Below are 19,017 nucleotides of genomic sequence, written 5' to 3'. Positions count from 1 at the left end.
CCGCAGACCTCAAAATTCACAGAAGTTTACTAAACCACCTTTTTGGGCCTGCAGAACTGTTACATCCTAGTTTGGGGTTTCAGCAGTGAAAACACAGCTCCAGCTTCTGGGAGCCTGAATCGTGCACATGCGGCCCCTCACCACTCAGCTCCTGCCTGCTGGACCTTGCAGACTCCAGCTGGGCCCCCAGGCGCCGGATCTCCTCCTGTGACTGGGCCTGCAGCTCCGTGTACGAGGCACGCAGGTCCTCCAGCTGGAAGAGAAGGCGATGGTGTGGGAGCCCAACCAAGACCCGGGCCCAAGGCAGTGCCAGTGATACCCGTGCAGCACCCGACGGGCACCAGGTGAACACGCGCAGTCTCGGCTCAAGCCCACCCACCTCCAGGCGGCACCGAGAGCAGACCAGAGGAATCCACGGCCACCGCGGCCTCTCATGTGGACGCCTCCCAGGCCTCGGCCTCGTTCCCAGCAGAGACCTGTCCCCCTACTTTGTCAGGGAGGGTGGATGGGCCCCCTCCATCTGTGACCACGGGCTCCCTCACCCTCGTGTGGCCTGTGTGGTTTTCTCCACATTCCCTGGTCAACCTTCCTGGGAAGCGACTCTTTCAGGGATGAACAGAGCTTGCACACCAAGCGTGTGCCGCGTGCCAGCCGGTCCTGCACCGCCGGAGCTGAGAGTGGCTCCACCTGCCCTCCCGGGGCCTGGGTCAAGGTGGCCACCCAGCACCCCAAGTCACAAGCACAGGGCCGAGCGCTCCCGGGGGAGCGTGGGCAGTGCTGGCCTGCGGCTGCTCCGCTGCCTCGTGGAACAGGCCTTTCCTCACCCAGGGCACAGGGCAGAAGGTGACCCCTGGCCGCCTCTCTCCCTGGACGAGGGACAGCCCGCAGGGCCCCGCCTGGCCCTGGTCCTGCCCGGCCGAGCTGGCCTCTGCCTGGAGGAGAGGGGGGAGGAGCAGGTGCGAGAGCCACAGGGCCAGACGCGGCTCCTCCTGGGCTCCACGACTCTCCTCCCCGCAAACCCACACGCGGGCCTCGGCTAACTCCGTCTTCCAGTTATTTCCTTTCTAATTCCTTGAACCAATGCTTGGGGCATTGCTTGACTCTTGGTCTTGGTGATAAAGGCCCTTCAGGTCCCTGAGTGAGATCTGGCCACATCACCCATATTTCGGTATGTAAAGCTCCAATGGAAAAGAGTTCTGAATACGTGAGCCGCAGAAATGTTTCTTGCTAACTTCTTGTTTATTGAGTCAAGGTCAGAGCGTGTGCCCTTGCACCCCTAACGGCTGGAGCCTGCAGACATCCCAGGGGCACTTGTCAAGGGCACGAATTCTCCAGGTGTAGGACTGAACACCATCATTAAGTCAAAGTCACAGACTCTATATCCTGACATGGCTACCTACCAGCTCCACCAAATACTGAGAGTCTCTTTAAAGGAGGGCTTAAAGTATGGAGGTCCCTCAAAAACTAAAAATACAACTACCGTATGACCCAGCAACCCCACTCCTGGGTATATATCTGAAAAAATGAAAACACTAATTCGCAAAGATACATGCACCCAATGCTCAGAGCAGCACTATTTTCAATTGCCAAGACAGGAGGCCACCTAAGCATCCACTGACAGATGAATGGATAAAGAAGATGTGGTGTATATTGTATATATACAATGGAATACAACTCAGCCATAAAAAAGGATTGCTGCCATCTGCAGCAACATGGATAGACCTGGAGATTATCACGCTAAGTGAAATAAGTCAGAGAAAGACAAATACTGTATGATATCACTTATATGTGGAATCTGAAGAACAGAACAAATGAATGTATATACAAAACAGAAAAAGACTCACAGTTATAAAGAACTAGTGGTTACCACTGGGGAGAGGGATGGGGAGAGAGGCAAGTTAGGGGTAGGAAATTAAGAGGTACAAACTACTGTGTATAAAATAAGCTACAAGAATACACTGTACGGCACAGGGAATATAACCAATATTTTATAATGAAGTACGATCTTTAAAAATTGTGAATCACTATGTTGTACATCTAAAACTTACGTAATATTATAAATCAACTATACCTCGATTTAAAAATAAACACAAACATACACATATTAGGGCTTAAGTTTCAGGCAATAATAGAGCGTGAAATGACCCCAATCCAAGATCTCCTCCAACTCCCCTCGTACAATGCCTACCTCAAGCTGGTTTTCCTTTTCCTTTTCTTTGAATTTCAGCTCCAGGTCCTCCACGTACTGGCAGTGTTCCAAGTGCAGGTCCGCGCGTAACCTGCCCAGGGCCACCTCGCGCTGAGCCTCCTGAGTCTGAAGAGAAACTGGAGACGGGCACGGGCCTCACTCAGTTTGTGACGGCACAGCGTCCTCCTCCTCAGCAGGGGCAGCTGCAGGCACGGCGGGTCCCCCAGGCCCTTCCAGCCCCCATTCTCAGGACTCTGCTCTCTTCGGGGAGGAAGGGAGGGGAAGGCGCAGGCCAGCAGACAGCATCTACTGACCGGTGGGCCCCGCCGTGTAACAGAAAGGGAACAATCACGAACTACTTTTTCGATAGCAATTTAGTAGAAGAACATGCAAAAGGTGTCTCTGAAATGAAGGTTTCGGAAGGTTTAGGGAACCTGAGATGCCTGTGACCAACGAGGAGGGACCCCAAGGCTAACTCTCCTGCCAGCCAGTCACACGGCATTTTTTCTAGGATGACACAGGAAAACTTAGTCCCCTTCCAAACTTGCTCATTTTAATTAGAGACTCACATTCAGCCTGATTTTTGTCTTGAAAAACCTTCTCCAACTCAGCCTTCTGTTCTGCCAATTCTTTCTTAAACTGGTTTTGTAAATTCTCCAGTTCTGACCGATGCCTTTCCGATAATTCTCGGCGTAGGTTTTCTAAGCACAAGTCTCTCTCGGATTCCCAGTCTTGCTTCAGGGTCTAATTTAAATGAGGAAAAAGTAGATGATGGCCAACAGTTTATTACTGCGGTAAAAAATTTCAACTGTGCATTCGAAAACCGTCACCCCCGCCCAGACCAGACTGTGAGTACAGGACACAGCTCGGGACGTCCAGTCAGACAGGAACAGCAGCACCTGCAGGCAAACAGCCCAGGACACGAGAACCAGGACCATCTGCCAGAAACAGAACTGGTCGCTGAGCAAAAGCGCAGGAACTCGGCCAGCAAGACAGGCATCCGTCCCCCACGCAAGACCCGGGCACTACAGCGGCACCGTCGAGCTCGGATGGGGTCAGGCTCTGTCCCAGGCGCCCTAAGAAACGAGGCCCCTCTGTCCAGCTCAGAGGGCAGGGGCTGGGGTACGAGGCCGTCCTCCACCCACCGCCTGTCCAGAGTGGCCAGGGCACACAGGTCCCCTCGGCCTGACGTCACACATCCCCTAACGCTACCCACTTCCTCGGCCGTCACCAGCGCCAACGGCCCTTCTACAAGCGTAGCCCTGAGGAAGGGATGGGTCGCAAGAGTCACGCTCGTCCCACCCCCCACCGCCCGTGGTTCCCCGAGGCCCATACACGTCACTTGATTACCACCTCCGTGGCATCCACGCCTCCCGTCCGTGAGGACCGAGGTCTGTGTCCCAAGCACAGCCAGGGCCGTGCCACAGGGCTGCTCAGAAACCAGATGGGAGGAAAGAGACTCCCATCACACCAGGTAACACAAAAGCCCACAACTAGCTGCTGTGATGAATTCCCATTGGGCAGAGAAAGCAGCGCGCCGTGCTTCACCCCCACGACTCCAGCTCTGACTGCATTTTGTTAGAATCAAGGGGAGGGGTCCCGGGTGGGGATGAGGGAAATGCCGTGTACACGGAATGAATTTTCTTATCCTCTGTACCTCTATCATCTGGGCATTTTTCTCCATTTCTGATTGTAGCTTCTCCTTCAGCTCAGCTGGAAGAGAAACATAAAAAGTCGTTCAGATCACCGCGGCTCAGACTTTTCCCCAATCTGAATCCCCAGGAGATGAGAAGGCTCCCGGCACCTCTGGCCGCTCCACCAAACACTTGCTGACATTAACAGGACGGGACGCGTCTGTGAGAAACAAGCAGGTGATGATGTCTGGGTTAATCAGCAAATCACACTCGTGCCTGACAAAGGACGGGAGACGTCCAGCCAGAGCGACAGTCCAGGAGGACCGGGCGAGGCCAACTGCGGGTCTGCACAGATCACTGAGCGCTGAGCCTGCGTCATCCTTCTGCTTACGGGGACCTCGGCCCGTGCACTCCACGCCGGGCCACTGCGCACCCAGGGCCCCGCGGTCCAGGATCCCACTGAGCCAGCTTCCAGGCTGGGTGCTGGACCACAAGTAAACGGAGAGAGGTAAAGACGTGCTAGGTCCCAACAGCTCCCCGCCTGAGAGGAGAAGCACACGAAAGGAGGTGCTAGGCAGAGGACGCTGGACCAGTGGGCGCAGCCCAGCGTGGAGCTGGGGAGAAGTAGCACCAGGCGACAACCAGCAACCCCTGGGCGCGGGGAAGGCGGCCCGAGCAACTCCAGAAATCACACAAAGGCCCAGAAGCCTCCCTCTGAGGGCAGGTCCCGCCAGGTCCACAGGGGCCCCAGCTGCAGCAGAGCTTCAGGGACCGGACGGCAGGGTGGGCCTCTCGGGGGACCGTTCCCAGGGGTGCACATGGAGGAAACAGCATCGAACAGGCCTAACTAAGGAAGGCATATTTCATATTTTTAAAATTTAACAGAAGCAGGGGAGGACGTGGAACTATCTCCTTGCGTTTGCCTGAAAGTAGGTGAAGAAACAGGCAAGGCATCAAAGGACCGACAAGGCTGCTCCTCCAGGTGGGTGGGCCCCCAGGAGAGGCAGACTCTGCAACCGGGGCAGATCCCAGGGAAACGGGCCAGGGTCTCTCCTCCGGGGGAAGGACGTTCTAAGCGTGAAAACACGAAAAGCCACCGAAGTGCTGCCTTTAAACACTTTAAGTGGGTGAACCACATGGTACATGAATTACAGCTCAATAAAACTACTACGTATGATTTTTACAAAAAGTACTAACAAAAAATGTACCAAGAAACATTAAAATGAAATCATATAAGTTCACCTTGAGGCCAGCACATCGCCAGACTGAGAGGCACCTGAGCCGCCACCTGGCACAGGGCACAGGGCGCAGGGGTGGACGGGGGCGGGGGCGGGCTCCACGAGGCCTGGTCGCACACAGAGGCCCAAGCACAGCACAGAAGCCAGGCGCCTCCGACGACACCCGCGGGCCGGCCGCCGAGCGTACCTGCCTCGTCCCGGACCAGCTCCAGCTCCCGGCGCGCGCGGCTCTGCAGCAGGGCCCGCTCCTGCGCGTGCCGCCCGGCGAGCTCGGCACGCAGCTCGGCCAGCGCCGCGTCCTTCTCGCGCTGCAGGTGCGCCTGCGTCAGCTCCAGCCGCGCCGCGTGCATGTCGCTCAGGCTCAGGCGCAGCGCTTCCAGCTCCAGCTCCTGGAGGACACCAAGTGCAGTGAAATAAGCCAGGCCCAAAAGACAACTACACGATTCCACTGCCCCACTGCCGTGAGGCGTGTAGGAGCGCCAAGTCACAGAGACAGAAGGTAGAATGGCGGCTGCCAGGGGCTGGGGGATGTCGCTTAGCGGACAGGGTTTCAGGTTGGCAAGATGAAAAGAGTTCTGGAGACGGATGGTGCTGACGGTTGCACAACAGTGTGAATGTACAAACACCAATGAACTGTGCACCTAAAGTAGTTAAGATGGTAAAATTCATGAGTGCTTTACAATTAAGAAAAAGACTGTGACAAAAACGGAGGTTGAGGGAAGTATAAATGGAGTTTCAGTAATTATGCAAGAGGAAGGTGAAGGTTTTGATTAAATTTAGACTTAGATAAATTAAGTATATATGTTGTATTTAATAGCCTCACCATTAAAAGAATAGAAACTGTATATTATTACTTCAAAATGAACAAAGGGAGAATTTTTTTTTTAATCCCCTGATAAAAAATAATCCAAAGAAGGCAAAAAAGGAGAAAAGAAAGAAACAAAACAGGCAGGGCAAACAGAAAGCCCAAATTAAACGTCTAATGTAAGTACAAGCACATCAGTGATTCCATTAGATATAAGGGAATTCACTGCCCAGTAACTGTGAGAGTCAGTTAAAAATCAACCGTATGCTGCTCACCAGACACACATCTCAAATAGAAGGATGCAAAGACGCTCAAGGTGAAGGAGAGAGAAGACCAGAACCGTGTCTGATCCACTCACACAAAGCTCTACGTCGGAATCGGCACAGAAGCCAGGAGGGTGCTCCCTTCAGGGCGGGCAGCAGGGAGCAGGGCCCAGCACCGCCCTGCCCCGGCCTGTAGAGACCACGTGCTGTACTCGCGGTGTACTCATCTGTTAGGCTCTATCTAAGTTTTGTTTACTTTTCCACAAAGATGCTACAAGTCACAGTTTAAAACAAGTATGACATGTGTATTTAAGGCTGGGTTTTATGGACCCCACTAGAGACCATTTCTCCAGGCCCTGCCAGGCCCTCCTCTGAGCTAGATTTCTCCTGCAATAATGCAGACTAAACACCAAACTTGCTCACTGCCAAAAGCAGTGTGCACTGAGTCCAGCTAGAATCGAAGGTCTAAAATACAGACTCTCAATTATAGCCATTATTTCGTGTTAACTTCTAAGGGAGTATAATCTACAGAACTACTGAATCACTATGCTGTACACCTGAAACTAATACAATGTTGTAAATCAACTATACTTTAATAAAAAAAATAAGATAAAATACAGGACTTTCAATGTAACACTTTGAAATTGGTCAACATCTAATAAATTTTCTCCCAAATGCTAACAAAAACTGAATGGATTAAAGAAAAGTAATCAATTCAGCACTCATGGAAGTCACACCAAGCACTGTGGTAGGAACTGGGACGGTAAGACCAGCGCCCAGCCGGCAAGCCCGTCCCCCAATGTGTCTCGCATGCGGGGCTACCCACGTGGGCGTGGGCATCGAGGGCCAGGCCCAGGAGGCACGCTGACCCCACAGGACCCTCAGTGAAGGAAGCGCGACTCTCCCTTCCACGCCCACCACCAAGATCAAACTTAACCGAGAACCCAGGCGAGGCATACCTTCGTCATTACCCCAGGCTGCTCCGGACCGTCGCCATCCAGCTTCTGCGGCGTCCCCGCTCCACCGGGCTCCTGCAGCTGGAGGGGAAGGGCCAGGAGCATCCACAGTGGCTCGCGGGGTAGCCCGGCCCCCCGGCCCCGCCCGCCTCCAGGCCCGCCAGTTCCATCTGCACTCTCCTTCTACACAAATCTCAAGCTCTAAACATTTTTTATGTAACTTGCTTCCCTAATGATGTTGCTGCCCGATTTTTAACGAATTCTGCTTCTTTAAGGTATTTCACCGGGTGCTTAACACAAATCACTAAACTTTAGTTGCTCAACACGTATCTTCTAAGTTCTTAATTTTATATAAATTCAAATATTCCATCTTCAAGATTTTCCTTTTTTAGATAAATCTTTTCCTTAATAATCTGCAGAACAGTATTTTTAGTTTCTTTTTACAAATCACCTCAAAATTGAGTTTAAAGTTTTCCAATGAATTTTCCCCCAACAGTTTTGACCCATAAGTTTACAAGAATTGGGGCTTTTATCTGCAGCAAGGCTCGGTGCGCACGACTTGGCGGCTCGCGGGCGGCTTCCACCCCCATGTCCACCTGCACCTCCAGCCCCGACCACACATCACTCTGCCGCTGTCAGGGTGAGCGTTAGCGTCTGCTGGACCTAACTGCACTTATCAAGTTTCTTTTCTGGGCAGTTGTAACTGCTTGACAGAACCAGCATAATTTTATTCCTTCTTACAGGTCTTCCAAAGAACAATGAGAAAATTTACTTTTTTTTTTACTAGAGTAAAACATTTTACCTTGCAGTTACTACCAGACCCCTGCATTTATCTAAGACACAAAATGGACCCGAGCAACCTTGCTTCTCCCATGTCACGATGCTATTTATCATCCTAAGGATTGTTTTGTCACACTCAATTATTCCCAACCATGCCAACACCACCTTAAATAATGAGGAAACAGAAGAATGACGGAACCACCTAGAAGGACGAGGGACAGTAAACTCATCCACCCTCCAGTTTTCTAAGTGACTGGAGAGACCATCTCAGTAGCCTGCTTTCAACGTGACAATTCAGGGACTTCCCTGATGGTCCAGTGGTTAGGACTCCGCGCTTCCACTGCAGGGGGCACGGGTTCCATCCCTGGTCAGGGAACTAAGATCCCACATGCCGCACGGCGTGGCCAAAAAGTTTAAAACTTAAAAATAAAACTAAAAAAAGACAATTCGTTAAGAATTTTTCATTTTCCTCCCAAAATGACGCAGAGAGCAATGCTGACAGCGAGGACTTTTCACAACCATCAGGCGAATCAAGAGAAGAACGCAGAGAGCAGCACTCGGGCCACGATGCTGGGAAGCGGGAGTCACAGCGACATCGCAGACCTCCCGTCTCCCCAGGACGGCACCTCAGTCTCCTCGCCGTCAGGAATCAGCAAGTGAGCAACATATCTCAGGACAGGGACTCCCCTGGCGGTCCAGTGGTTAGGACGCCACGCTTCCACTGCAGGCGGTGCTGGTTCCATCCCTGGTGGGGGAACTAGACTCCGCATGCCGCAGGGTGTGGCCAAAACAAACAAACAAACAAAAAACATACCTAAGGACAAACAAAAAGGGTCGTCAACACTGACGCCACAGAAGAATATTCCTACGAATAACTTAATACCCAAAACTGGAAGATTAGAAGGACACATTCTGAGAAAAAGCACAACTGAATAGTCTGGTAACTGTTCAGTAAGTTGACTCTGCAATTAAAGGTCTTTCCACAAAGAAAGCTTCAGTCCCCAACAGCTCCACCATCTTACACCAGCTCACCCACAGAGCAAAGGACCCTCTCAGCTCGTCACGCGAGGCCAACATAACCTCAACACAAAAACCTGACAAGAGAGGAAAATTACAGGTCATTCTCTCGCAAAACACACTTTTTCTAAATCAACTGAGAGGACCATATGACTTTTCTCTTTTAGTCTCTTAAGTGAATCACACTGATTTTTTTGGAATGTTTGACTAAGCTTGCACTCCGCTAAAATACACTCCACTCCACACCCACCAAAAGTGTTAAAATAGAAAACAAATGTCAACACCAATCACAGATGTTATGGAACAAGGAAAACACTCATATGCCACCACTGAAAATATAAACTGAACAACTCTTTTAAAACACAGCTCAACATACACAAGTTGAACATATACCTAAATACTGACTCAGATATTAAATACCTAATTACGGCCCCATAGAAACGTGCTCACACAGACACCAAGAGACTTGCATGAGAATGTTCACAGCAAATGCCAATCAACAGCGGAACAGAAAAACCAAGGTATACCCATACAGCAAAATAGGATACAACAACAAAAATGAAAGAACTATAGCCTTTCACTCCTAAAGGATGCTGGATAAGAAGAAGACCCAGACTAGGGACATGCATACTGGATTATTCTATTTATAAAACACTCAAAACCAGCAAAACTAAACCATTCTTCTAAAAGTCAAGGTGCTCCATACACAGAAAGTAACTTGAGATGGATCACAGACTTAAACATAGAAACCAGGCCATCCAGCCTCAAGAAGACACAGGAGATTATCTTCACAACCTCAGGACTAGGGGAGATCTTTTGGACAGGACACAGAAATCACTAACCATAGAAAACAATGATAAATTCAGCATCAAAGTTAAGAACATTTATTTATCACAGGACACCATTAAGAAAACAACTAGGTAAGCAAGACTAGGAAAAATATTCGCAGTACATATATCTAACAAATAACCTGGGAACGCTAAACAATAAACTTTGGAAAAATAAAGACAAAAACAACTACAGGTGTCCCCCACTACCAAAAATAGAGCATTCCTCTGAAAGCTTTCATAAACCAAAATGGCACAAAGGTAAAGAAGCAATTACATTTCTTCATAAAACTGAAAATCCTCTTTGGATTTCTTTCTGTTAGCAAGAACAGGTACTAATGTAGGTCTTTTGTAAAAGTGAAGTGGTGTAAAGCGAGCTTTCGAAAAGTGAGGGATAGCTGTATAAACAAATATTCTATAGTTGGTAAATTTGTGTTTTACTGGCATGAGAAGTTGCAATTCTGAAATTAATCTGTGTGTATTTTAAGATTGAGCAAATAAGTAAAGATACTGTAGATAAGCCTTTTCCCCATTTTCTCACTATGGGAAAAAGGAGCTAAAAATAAGGAGAGGGGAAAAGCTAGAATAAATTCTATGCTGTTGGATTGGAATTGAAGATATTAGTGTGAATTCATGGTTTTTATCATACATACAAATAGACAAGTAGATATAGATGTGCATGTATATACGTACATTTATATTTTCTGGCTCTGTCTATTGAAACAGCCTAGAAGCAACCATACCCCGCAAGCAATAAGCACACCTAGCACCCAGATCTTGGATTCTAAAACCATTCTCCACCGAAAGGAACCAGGGCTCCTTGAAGAAATGGCTGGTTTGGGGCTGCAGCAGGAAAGGACAAAATAAGCCTAGAAAATCTTGGTGCCAGGAATTAAGGTGCCAGAAAGTGATGAGGGCATGTTGAAAGGTCACAGATGCCAATTCAAAGGCATCCCAGTGGCCAAATGTACGTATTTCAGCAACAAAATAAACATTGATATGATGGATTAAAACCCATAATAAAATAAGTATCTAGGAGTCCATACTGATATAAATAATTGAATAAATAAATAAACAAATTGCGGAGAAGCAACAGTTCTTCCTTAGAGTAAAATGCCAATTAATATATGTAGATGGAATGATGGAAACAAAGTCATCATTTGGCCAACACCATCACAGTAATTACTGCAGGCAAGAATCTTCAATGGAAGCTAAAACTAATGGAAAGTATAATGAGAAATGGAGTATTTACAGGGTCTCTAAGTACCTCCACAGAATATACTTATTACCTACAAAGGGGAAAACAAAAACTTCTCTATCAGCAGAAATCTGGCAGGCCCCCCAGTAGTGAGACATAGCTAACACCACACCATCTGTGCCTCTTCTCAGGATGCACTCAGCAGACAACGTCATCACTTCCACCGTGTTCCTGCCAAAATGCACAACCTGACTTCAATCCGAAGGAAACATCAAACAAACCCAAACTGACAGGGATCCTACAACATAAGTAGCTAGTACTCCACAAGTATCAAACTTATAAAACACAAAGGAAGACTGAGAAACTGTCCAGATTGGAGGAGACTAAGGTGACAAGGCACTGAAATGCAATACAGAATCCTGGACCAGAAAAATCGGAAAAATTAGAATAAGCTCTATCAACTAGCTCACAGTATTGTTTCAATGTTAACTAAAACTGACTGCGATTTATACTATGATTACATAGGTGTCAATATTTCAGGAAGCTAGGTGAGGATCTCCAGGAACTCTGTGTTATTTTTTGCAATCTTTTTGTGGGTCTGACACCTTAAAACAAAAAGCTAAAAACCACAAAACCTTTAACTTAAAAAAGACTTGTCTGATTTGAAAATAAACATATGAAATTAATAAATGTTAATTTATACTACGAGCCTTTCTCCTCAAAGAGCCTAAGCAGGAAACATACAGAGAAAAGCCACTGAGAGTAAAGGCTCAGCACTCTCAACGTGGCTTTCGTGGACTCAGCTGTGACGAGACAAGCTTGCTGAGAACCCACAGCCCGACCCCAGAGAAGCAACAAGAGGACGAACATGAACCGAAACTGATATCCAGCCTCAGGTCCCTCAGACCACGGGGAGTGGAGGCAGAGTGAGCTGGGCACAGGCTGGTCCAAAGACTCAGGCACCAGAGTTCTTTCTGGGCAGCTGCTCCCCGGGCAAAGTCGGAGCGCCATGGCGAGGTCTTCCAATTCGTCAGAAGAAGGAACATTCTATAATACGTTTGTAGGTAGAATATCATAAACTTTATATGCTAGCAATCATTCCTTTTTTTCCAATAAGGCAGTCCAGACACAGCATGACTTTGAGTCAAATTCTGCTCTCAACCACCAGTTTTCAGCTCATTCTAGCAAACACCTGCCCCTGCCCTGCTGCACACAGGTTAGGGGTACTCCCAGTTTAAGTACACACACGAGAGGAAGCCCCAAGGAGAGGAGGCCCCAAGGAGACCCACATGCAGGCAACCAGGAGACCCAGGGAGGCCATGCACCCTCAACACCCAGGTCCACACCCACCCCTGCAGCTCACAGGGTCTCAAACAGCAGACAAGACACCATTTCTGTGACACCTTCAGCCCTGCCCTCCTCACCCCACATTCAGAAAGAAGGGAAAGGACAAAGACCCACAAGTAGGTGGATTTGACAGTAGGTGAAGGGATATTATGGCTTAAGTGTCCAGAGATACCCGTCAGGGGGGCTGAGGCACAGCCACACCCGAGGAACCCACACTTTCCAAACTCCCGTTACCACACTGAGCACCAATACTGACCCCTGCCTTCAAACAGCTCACCCCAAATTTCTCAAAATCATGGGATGAAGAAAAAACTTTAATTAGAAGTAAAACCACAAAAATATACGCCCCTTTTGTAAGATAAAATAAAACTCCCTTTCCCCACTTTTGATAGGCAAAAACAGACAGAAGACCACTTTTAGTAAATTACGCTAGCAATAACCAGAAGATAAGCAAAACGTGAAAACACAGAGCCGAGCAAATCTACCTGAGGGACTCCTGCGCCATCAGGGGTGTCGCTGCACGACGTGTTCTGGCCAACGTCCCGGCCTCCCAGGAGTCCGCCGGCCTCGGCCGCAGCTATCGGACTCTCCTCCTGGTCAGGCGCATCGACAGCCGCGCCCTTCCTCTTCGCCGGCGTTTTCTTCGAATGCGCACAGTCACCTTTTGTTTTTCTCTGTCGGAAGTGAGCAAGCTGCGCAAAAACGTAGAGAGGTAGTAGAGGCAAAGGTAAGTGAGGAAAAAGTAACAGAACCACAAAGACAGCAAGCTTGTGGGGAACATGAGGCTCTGGGGCTGGCTCAGTCCACACGGCCACACCTGGCCAGACTCACATCAACCAGGCCCCGACCCAGAAACACCACCTCCATTAACATCTACGATACTGGGAGTTAAAGGTTCAGAATGACACCCGAAGAATCTAACATTAAGGGCTGTTAATGATGCCTACAGACAAAGGAAAGCAATAAGGCTGACTGGCAGAATAGCTTTTCCAGCCCCTGACAGTTTACAGAAAAATTCAAAAATTAAAAAGTACATCTATTTTAAAAACTGACAGCTTAATCAAGGCATGTTTAAGGTTTAAAACTATATAGAAAAGCTAAATTCTCCCTTTTTGCCCCATTTTCCCCCAATCAGGGAAATACATAGCCTAGCCAAAACTTCCTTGCCATAGATTCTGAGACAAGGTACAAAAATAGCAAAAAATTAATTAAGCTAGGTCAATCTAACATCCTCCTTTATGGAATCAGATGTTCTATTTTTCATGACGCAGCTCACCAAAGCACCAGGGACCTCCGCAGAATGTCCCTATCAGAAGGCACACCTGGCTCTGTTCAGTCCCACAAATCTGAGGGTTTAGACTGTTCACACACCATCTCCCACTAACACCTTATTCAAAAGGTATGATAGCTAACGTCAGCTTTTCACAGGAGGACAAGGTCCTTCAAATGACAACTCTGGTCATAAAAGCAAATGCATCTAACAAATGTTTGTATAAATGATAACAGAAGTGCACAATTTCATGGACATAGGAAAATCACAAGAGGCAATTTAAGTGAGAGAAACCGTCTCTCAAGAACAGACACTGCCTTCAAAACCAGCCCCAGATTCGTTGATTTTGTGCCCAACTCCATCAACTCTAACCGTCTGTGAGTTCCCTTCCTGCATCACAGACCCAGTCTCCGGCCTGTGGTCACCCAACAAGAAGCATCTGTTTCTTCTCCCCAGGTGAAATCTTCTCATCACCATTAATGCTCCTTCAAGCAACATTTCGGCACATTTACAGACCATGGTGAGCTCAGGGAAAACGGTGGGTACTAAACTCCGGCTCGCTTCCATCTCCTTCCTATGTGCCAGGCACATGCAAAGGGGAAAAAACACACAACAGCCTCACTCTTCAAACCCCAGTCAGAAGTCTGACCTGCACAGGAAGCCTGAGGAGGCCGCTCTGTCCTCTGCCTGTCACCACCTCACACCACTCACCATGTGTTCTGAGTGGTCTCTTTAATGCAGTGGCCCTGTGGTTTCCTCGAGGGAAGGAACTAGCACGGAACTGAACACTCCTGAGGGCTGATCCACGTGAAATTCCCAATGTCTGACCGCGTCTGACCTCAAACAGCAACCTCAGAGGGCTCTGCCTAATAATCGCGGGCACTGCACAGCGGCTCCCCCCGACAGCCGGAACGGGGTGGGCCAGGGCGGCACAGCACACGCGCCCGGGCTTTCTCCACTGTCTCTAGGGCCCGCGTCTAGTTGGCAAACGGCTCAATCGCCACAACACGCCCAGAACAGTGAGTACCGGACGGTGCCTACGTGGATGACAAAGGCCACTCCGGGACCGCACAGAGCTCCAGGGGGCATCCGCAGCGCAGGGACGTGACACCTCCCGGGAGGCTCCGTCCGGGCGTCTAGAGCTCCCAGGCCCGGCGCGAGGGGCGGCCCCGACAGAGGCCCTCCGCCCTCACCTGCCCAGGACCGTCCACCTGGGCCCCAAGCAGCGAGGAGGCGGCACAAGCGTCTCAGGAGCCCCGACACCAGGGCGTGGGTCGGTGGGAGGCATTCCACAGGGTGAACAAGTCCCGTGCTCGGGAACACCACTCCGAACTTCTGTAGCAAAAAGAACTGCAGAATTCCGTGTAAAACGAATCTCTGCACGTCGTTTTAATCGGATGGAAGCTGAGCTGAGCCCTAGGGGGAGCGCCCGTGTCGCCCAAGTGCAGGGAATCCCGGCCTCCAAGCCCTTCAGGAATCCGGGCAAGGACAGGGAGACGCGCAAGTGCCAGTAGGTGTGCACAAGAGCGCAGGTGTGGTGACAGCGCCCGTCCCGGCACCTCGGGCTCCGGGAACGGGCGGCCGTCAGGGACGCCGCGTCCGGAGGACACCACTGTCTGTCAATGAAGCCGCCTCGCCGGCTCCTCTGGCAGCTCCCCGGGGGTGGTCGGGGCGGGGGAAGGCGGGGGGGTCCCGGGGGGGTGGCGGGGAGGGGACGCCCGGCTCCCACGGCCCCGCCCCTGCCCAGCACAAGCGCAGCCCCACCAGTCCCGACGTACCCCGCGCCCGACCTCTCCACCAGGCGCCGCGCGCCCCCGGCCGCTGATTGGCTGTGGCTACGGCGGGGGCGGGCCCAGGTAGAGGGCGGCGGATTCAAGATGGCGGCGGCCAAGGGGCGACTTCCAGCCCAGTCGGCGGAAAGGGCAAGAGTGTGGCGATAGCGGTCCCCTCGTGGCCGCGTCCGCTCCTGGCAGGGAGCGGTGGCAGGCGCCGGAGCCCGCCCTGTGGAGCCCACGCCGGGACAGCGGGGGGAGGAGGCGCTGCCGTTTACCTTCGCTCTCCCGGCCTCCACTTTTCTGCGCCGCCGCTCTCGCTCATCTTCTTCCATCTTACTCCGGGGCTCTTCGCAGGTCGCCGGGAGGTGGCGGGGCCGATGCGGCGCCGCCTTCGCTCTATTTACACTCCCTCCCCACCGCCTGGGCTCACCCTCCCCCTACGACAACTGTCACGCAGACGTGGTCCCGCCCCGCGCCCGGCCCCGCCCCGGGGCGTGCACCCCCGGCCCGCGGCCAATCAGAGGCCGCAGTCCTGCCCTCACGCACGCGCGTTCAGGGCGGTGCCCTCAAGGAGGCGCGGCCCGGCGGAGCTCCGCCCCTGCGTCCGTCCCTCCGATTGGCGCACGGACGCTCCCGCCTCTTCGGGCAGGACCATTGAACTGGGCGCGGCAGCCTCGGCGCTCTCTGTGGTTGGTCGGTTTGAAGGGCCCCGCGCACGTGGGTTGTCTGGCCCGGCTGACTGGCGCGGAGGCAGGTTCGCGTTCCCGCGAGGTTGAGGCCACCCGTGGGGAGTCTGCGCCGGTGTCCAGTTGAGTCAAGCTTCGCGAGCGCCCGGGGATAGCCCAGGAAGCTGGGCCCCACTGCCTGCGTGCGCCAGCTCAGGGCTGCCCCTAAAGTCGCTCCGGGTTGTGGCCGTGCCCGGGGGTGGCGGGAACCAAACTCTCGTCTCCAGGGGTCCTTTCGCCGACCGGGATGCTGGCCCTGTTCGTGTCACGATCGCAGCCAGCCAGCAGCAAAATCACTTGATTCCGTTCCTAGGAGTCCCTCCCTTGGGTCCCGCTGGCGCCTGGACCTACAGAACCGGAGTGCCAGGGGGCGACCAGAGTTAGTGGGAATCGGGGCCGGCACCCCCAACCCACGGAGCCCAGAGCTACAGGGACAAGAAGCCACCGGCGGTGCTGCCACTCCTGGACCCATGGATTCTTCCCACTGGGGACACAGTGCCATATCGAGGGTTTAATGCGTCTGCCCCCAGCTTGCACAGTCATGGGTCCACTCTGGCACCTCTGCCATAAAGCAGTGCCCTGCGTCAAAGAGTGTTAGGAGGGACCCCATGCGGTGGGAAACTCTGAGAGAGGGTCAGGCTGAGGCCCTGCGGGCAGGAAAGGCAAACCCACACCCGGAATACAAGTGTATTCCTGTTAGGACAGCCCCTGGAACCCCAGCGTGGAAGGGGCTCCATAGGGCCAACTTGCCAAGGGGCCTGTAAGGATGCAATTTTAAATGATACAGTAATTGTACACAGTTCTAGATCACCAGAGGGAGAGAGCTGTTTCAGTGAAAGGCAAAAAGTCTCTTCTCACATGGAAAAGTTTTAAGGCCTTGAAACGTTTGGGTAAATCATTCCAAATACATTGTAAATGGTTATTAAAAAGGAATGTGCTGTACTTCCTGTTCAAATTTCTGTGAAGCTAAAACTGCTCAAAAAGAGAGTCTGTTAAAAATTTTTTTTAAAAGAAAAGGAATGTGACGTGGCTTATGAATTCATGGTCCGTGTGGGAATTGGAGTCTCACGAAATCATTGTTTGTTCCTTAGTTTCAGACTCCACTTAAGCCTGTTTGTCCAGATGAGGAAGCAAGGCGAGGTTTTTATTCCTAGCCCACGGTTTTGATTAACAATCAAATGCTGCTACAGTTATCAAGCTCATTGGAAGCTGATAAGCTCTGACTAACTGACACTGATCCAAAGCGTGTTGTCGGCACCTCTTGTTACTGTAGCTTAACTGTGCCTGGGTGAGCGTTCCCTCGCGGAGGGTGGGGTGTGGGGTGTGGGGATGCTGTCACCGACTGATTATGGTTACCTAAATGGGGGGGGGTCATAAACTCAGGAAGAAACACAGGAAAACCCTAAGCAGCTGTGCCTCGGTTTCCCTGTGTGAGAAGTGAAAACACCCACAAACTTGCCCCTGCGTCAGATCTGGCCGGGGTAGAGCTGGGTAGGATGACAGTGCTGCAAGCGGCAACTAGAGGAAAGGTGGCATATCAAGCAGCACTGGCGCGGGTGACTGTGCAGGGGTGTCCAGCAAACACACTGTGGGTTTCTGTGTTTCCTTCACTCCTGTGCCTTCAATGCAGTAGGGTTTGTGAGCAGGCCGTGTGCTCCCTGTCTGCTCTCTGAGACTGAGTGGCAGTAACTATGCTCCTCCACGAACGTGCTATAGTGACTTTACTGACACAAGCTCACCTTTCAACCTCAGTGTAAACGTGTGAGTCTAAGCAACCGCAACTTACACAAATCTTCAGGGAGCCCTGGAAATTCAACCCCCTCCTGAGTCAGACCACAGCCCTTTGTGTGGTGAGTGGAGCTTCCAGTCTTGGCTCACAGACATGAGGCGGTGCCCTCATAAGACCAGGGGTAGGCAGGCAACACTAGCTGACTACAGGATCGGATTTCCCAAGAGCAGTCAGAGACTCAGATCTACGCCTGAATCTCTCAACCTTTACATGTTGCAGTACATCTAAAACTTTGTGGGGGGCCCACGTGTTTGCCCACGCTGCTTTGGCCAGTGGTTTTCAAACTGTGTTCCGAGGAACCCCAGAATCATTTCCATGGCTATTCTAGATATTCTGTAAATGTTGGATCTGACTCTTAATTTATTTTTAACAATTAAACAGCTGTCCAAATATGTAGATACTCACCTTCAAGGAGGGAAACATAACCCCCCACTCCTTATGTATGGGCTGTGCATAGCTACTTCCTCCTGAAAAAAACAATGTGGAAAGGGAGAGAAAAGTAGTAGCTGTGCAGTGGTGAAACCTGATAGACACACCTCCACGAGGTAACTAAGGTCAACATCCACAGTGTAGGTCATGTTGACGGCACACACCCTGGATGGGGCGTGATGAGAAGGGCCTTTTGCCTCTGTGGTCTTCCTCCCAAAAACCCATAACCCCAGTCCAATTGTGAGAAATCATCAAACAAATCCCAATAGTAGAGGGACACCCTACGAAATGCCAGATACAGTACATATTGATACAATATAAAACAAAATACAATAGTACTCCTCAAAACTGCCCTTCCTGGGAAGCATTGAAGTGAAGCATCATTTAGAAAAGTCTTCCCTTGATGGGCACACCCCCTCCCCTCCCCTCACACCCCCTCCCCATGCCAGCCCTGTGGACATGCCCTCTGCCAGGCAGGTGGGTCACCCACTGATGGTCCCCCTCCCAGGTGCCCCTGCCCCTCAGACACTAGGAACCCCTGCCCCTCTCTGGGCATGGGTCCCGGCTGGGCAGTCCCCCTGCTGGAATCACATCCACCCTGAGGGGTGGTGCCTCGGGGTGGCCCCATGTTCTCTGAGGTGCCAGCTGGGTGCCTGTGGGGTGAGCCCACCTTGAGTTCCAGAAGCCCCCAGACACCTCATTGGCCAGCTCCCTGGTGCCACCCCCTTGCCACCCAGAGTTTCCTGAAGTCTGCAGGGAGGTGGTGGTCGCACCCT

General features: G+C 51.2%; 1 protein-coding gene across 5 annotated transcripts in view; it reads right to left on the bottom strand.

The window, feature by feature from the left end:
* The window catches only part of PCNT (pericentrin), a 106,610-nt gene extending 90,870 nt beyond the window's left edge, over window positions 1-15,740 (bottom strand). For 4 of the 5 annotated variants that reach the window (XM_059921767.1, XM_059921769.1, XM_059921770.1 and 1 more), the window contains exons 1-8: window positions 15,574-15,740; window positions 12,739-12,945; window positions 7,088-7,165; window positions 5,248-5,449; window positions 3,846-3,901; window positions 2,758-2,932; window positions 2,189-2,325; window positions 142-253 (exon numbers count right to left, since the gene is read on the bottom strand). In XM_059921767.1, the coding sequence (XP_059777750.1) occupies window positions 142-253; window positions 2,189-2,325; window positions 2,758-2,932; window positions 3,846-3,901; window positions 5,248-5,449; window positions 7,088-7,165; window positions 12,739-12,945; window positions 15,574-15,630 (1,024 nt within the window). In that variant the 5' untranslated portion in view covers window positions 15,631-15,740. The remainder of the gene's footprint in view (window positions 1-141; window positions 254-2,188; window positions 2,326-2,757; window positions 2,933-3,845; window positions 3,902-5,247; window positions 5,450-7,087; window positions 7,166-12,738; window positions 12,946-15,573) is intronic. The other variant, XM_059921772.1, reaches the window with a different exon arrangement.
* Window positions 15,741-19,017: the final 3,277 nt, after the last annotated feature.

The sequence above is a fragment of the Balaenoptera ricei genome, chromosome 4 (genome assembly GCF_028023285.1).
Source record: "Balaenoptera ricei isolate mBalRic1 chromosome 4, mBalRic1.hap2, whole genome shotgun sequence".
Taxonomy (NCBI): Eukaryota; Metazoa; Chordata; class Mammalia; order Artiodactyla; family Balaenopteridae; genus Balaenoptera; species Balaenoptera ricei.
This window is presented reverse-complemented; position numbering and strand designations above follow the sequence as displayed.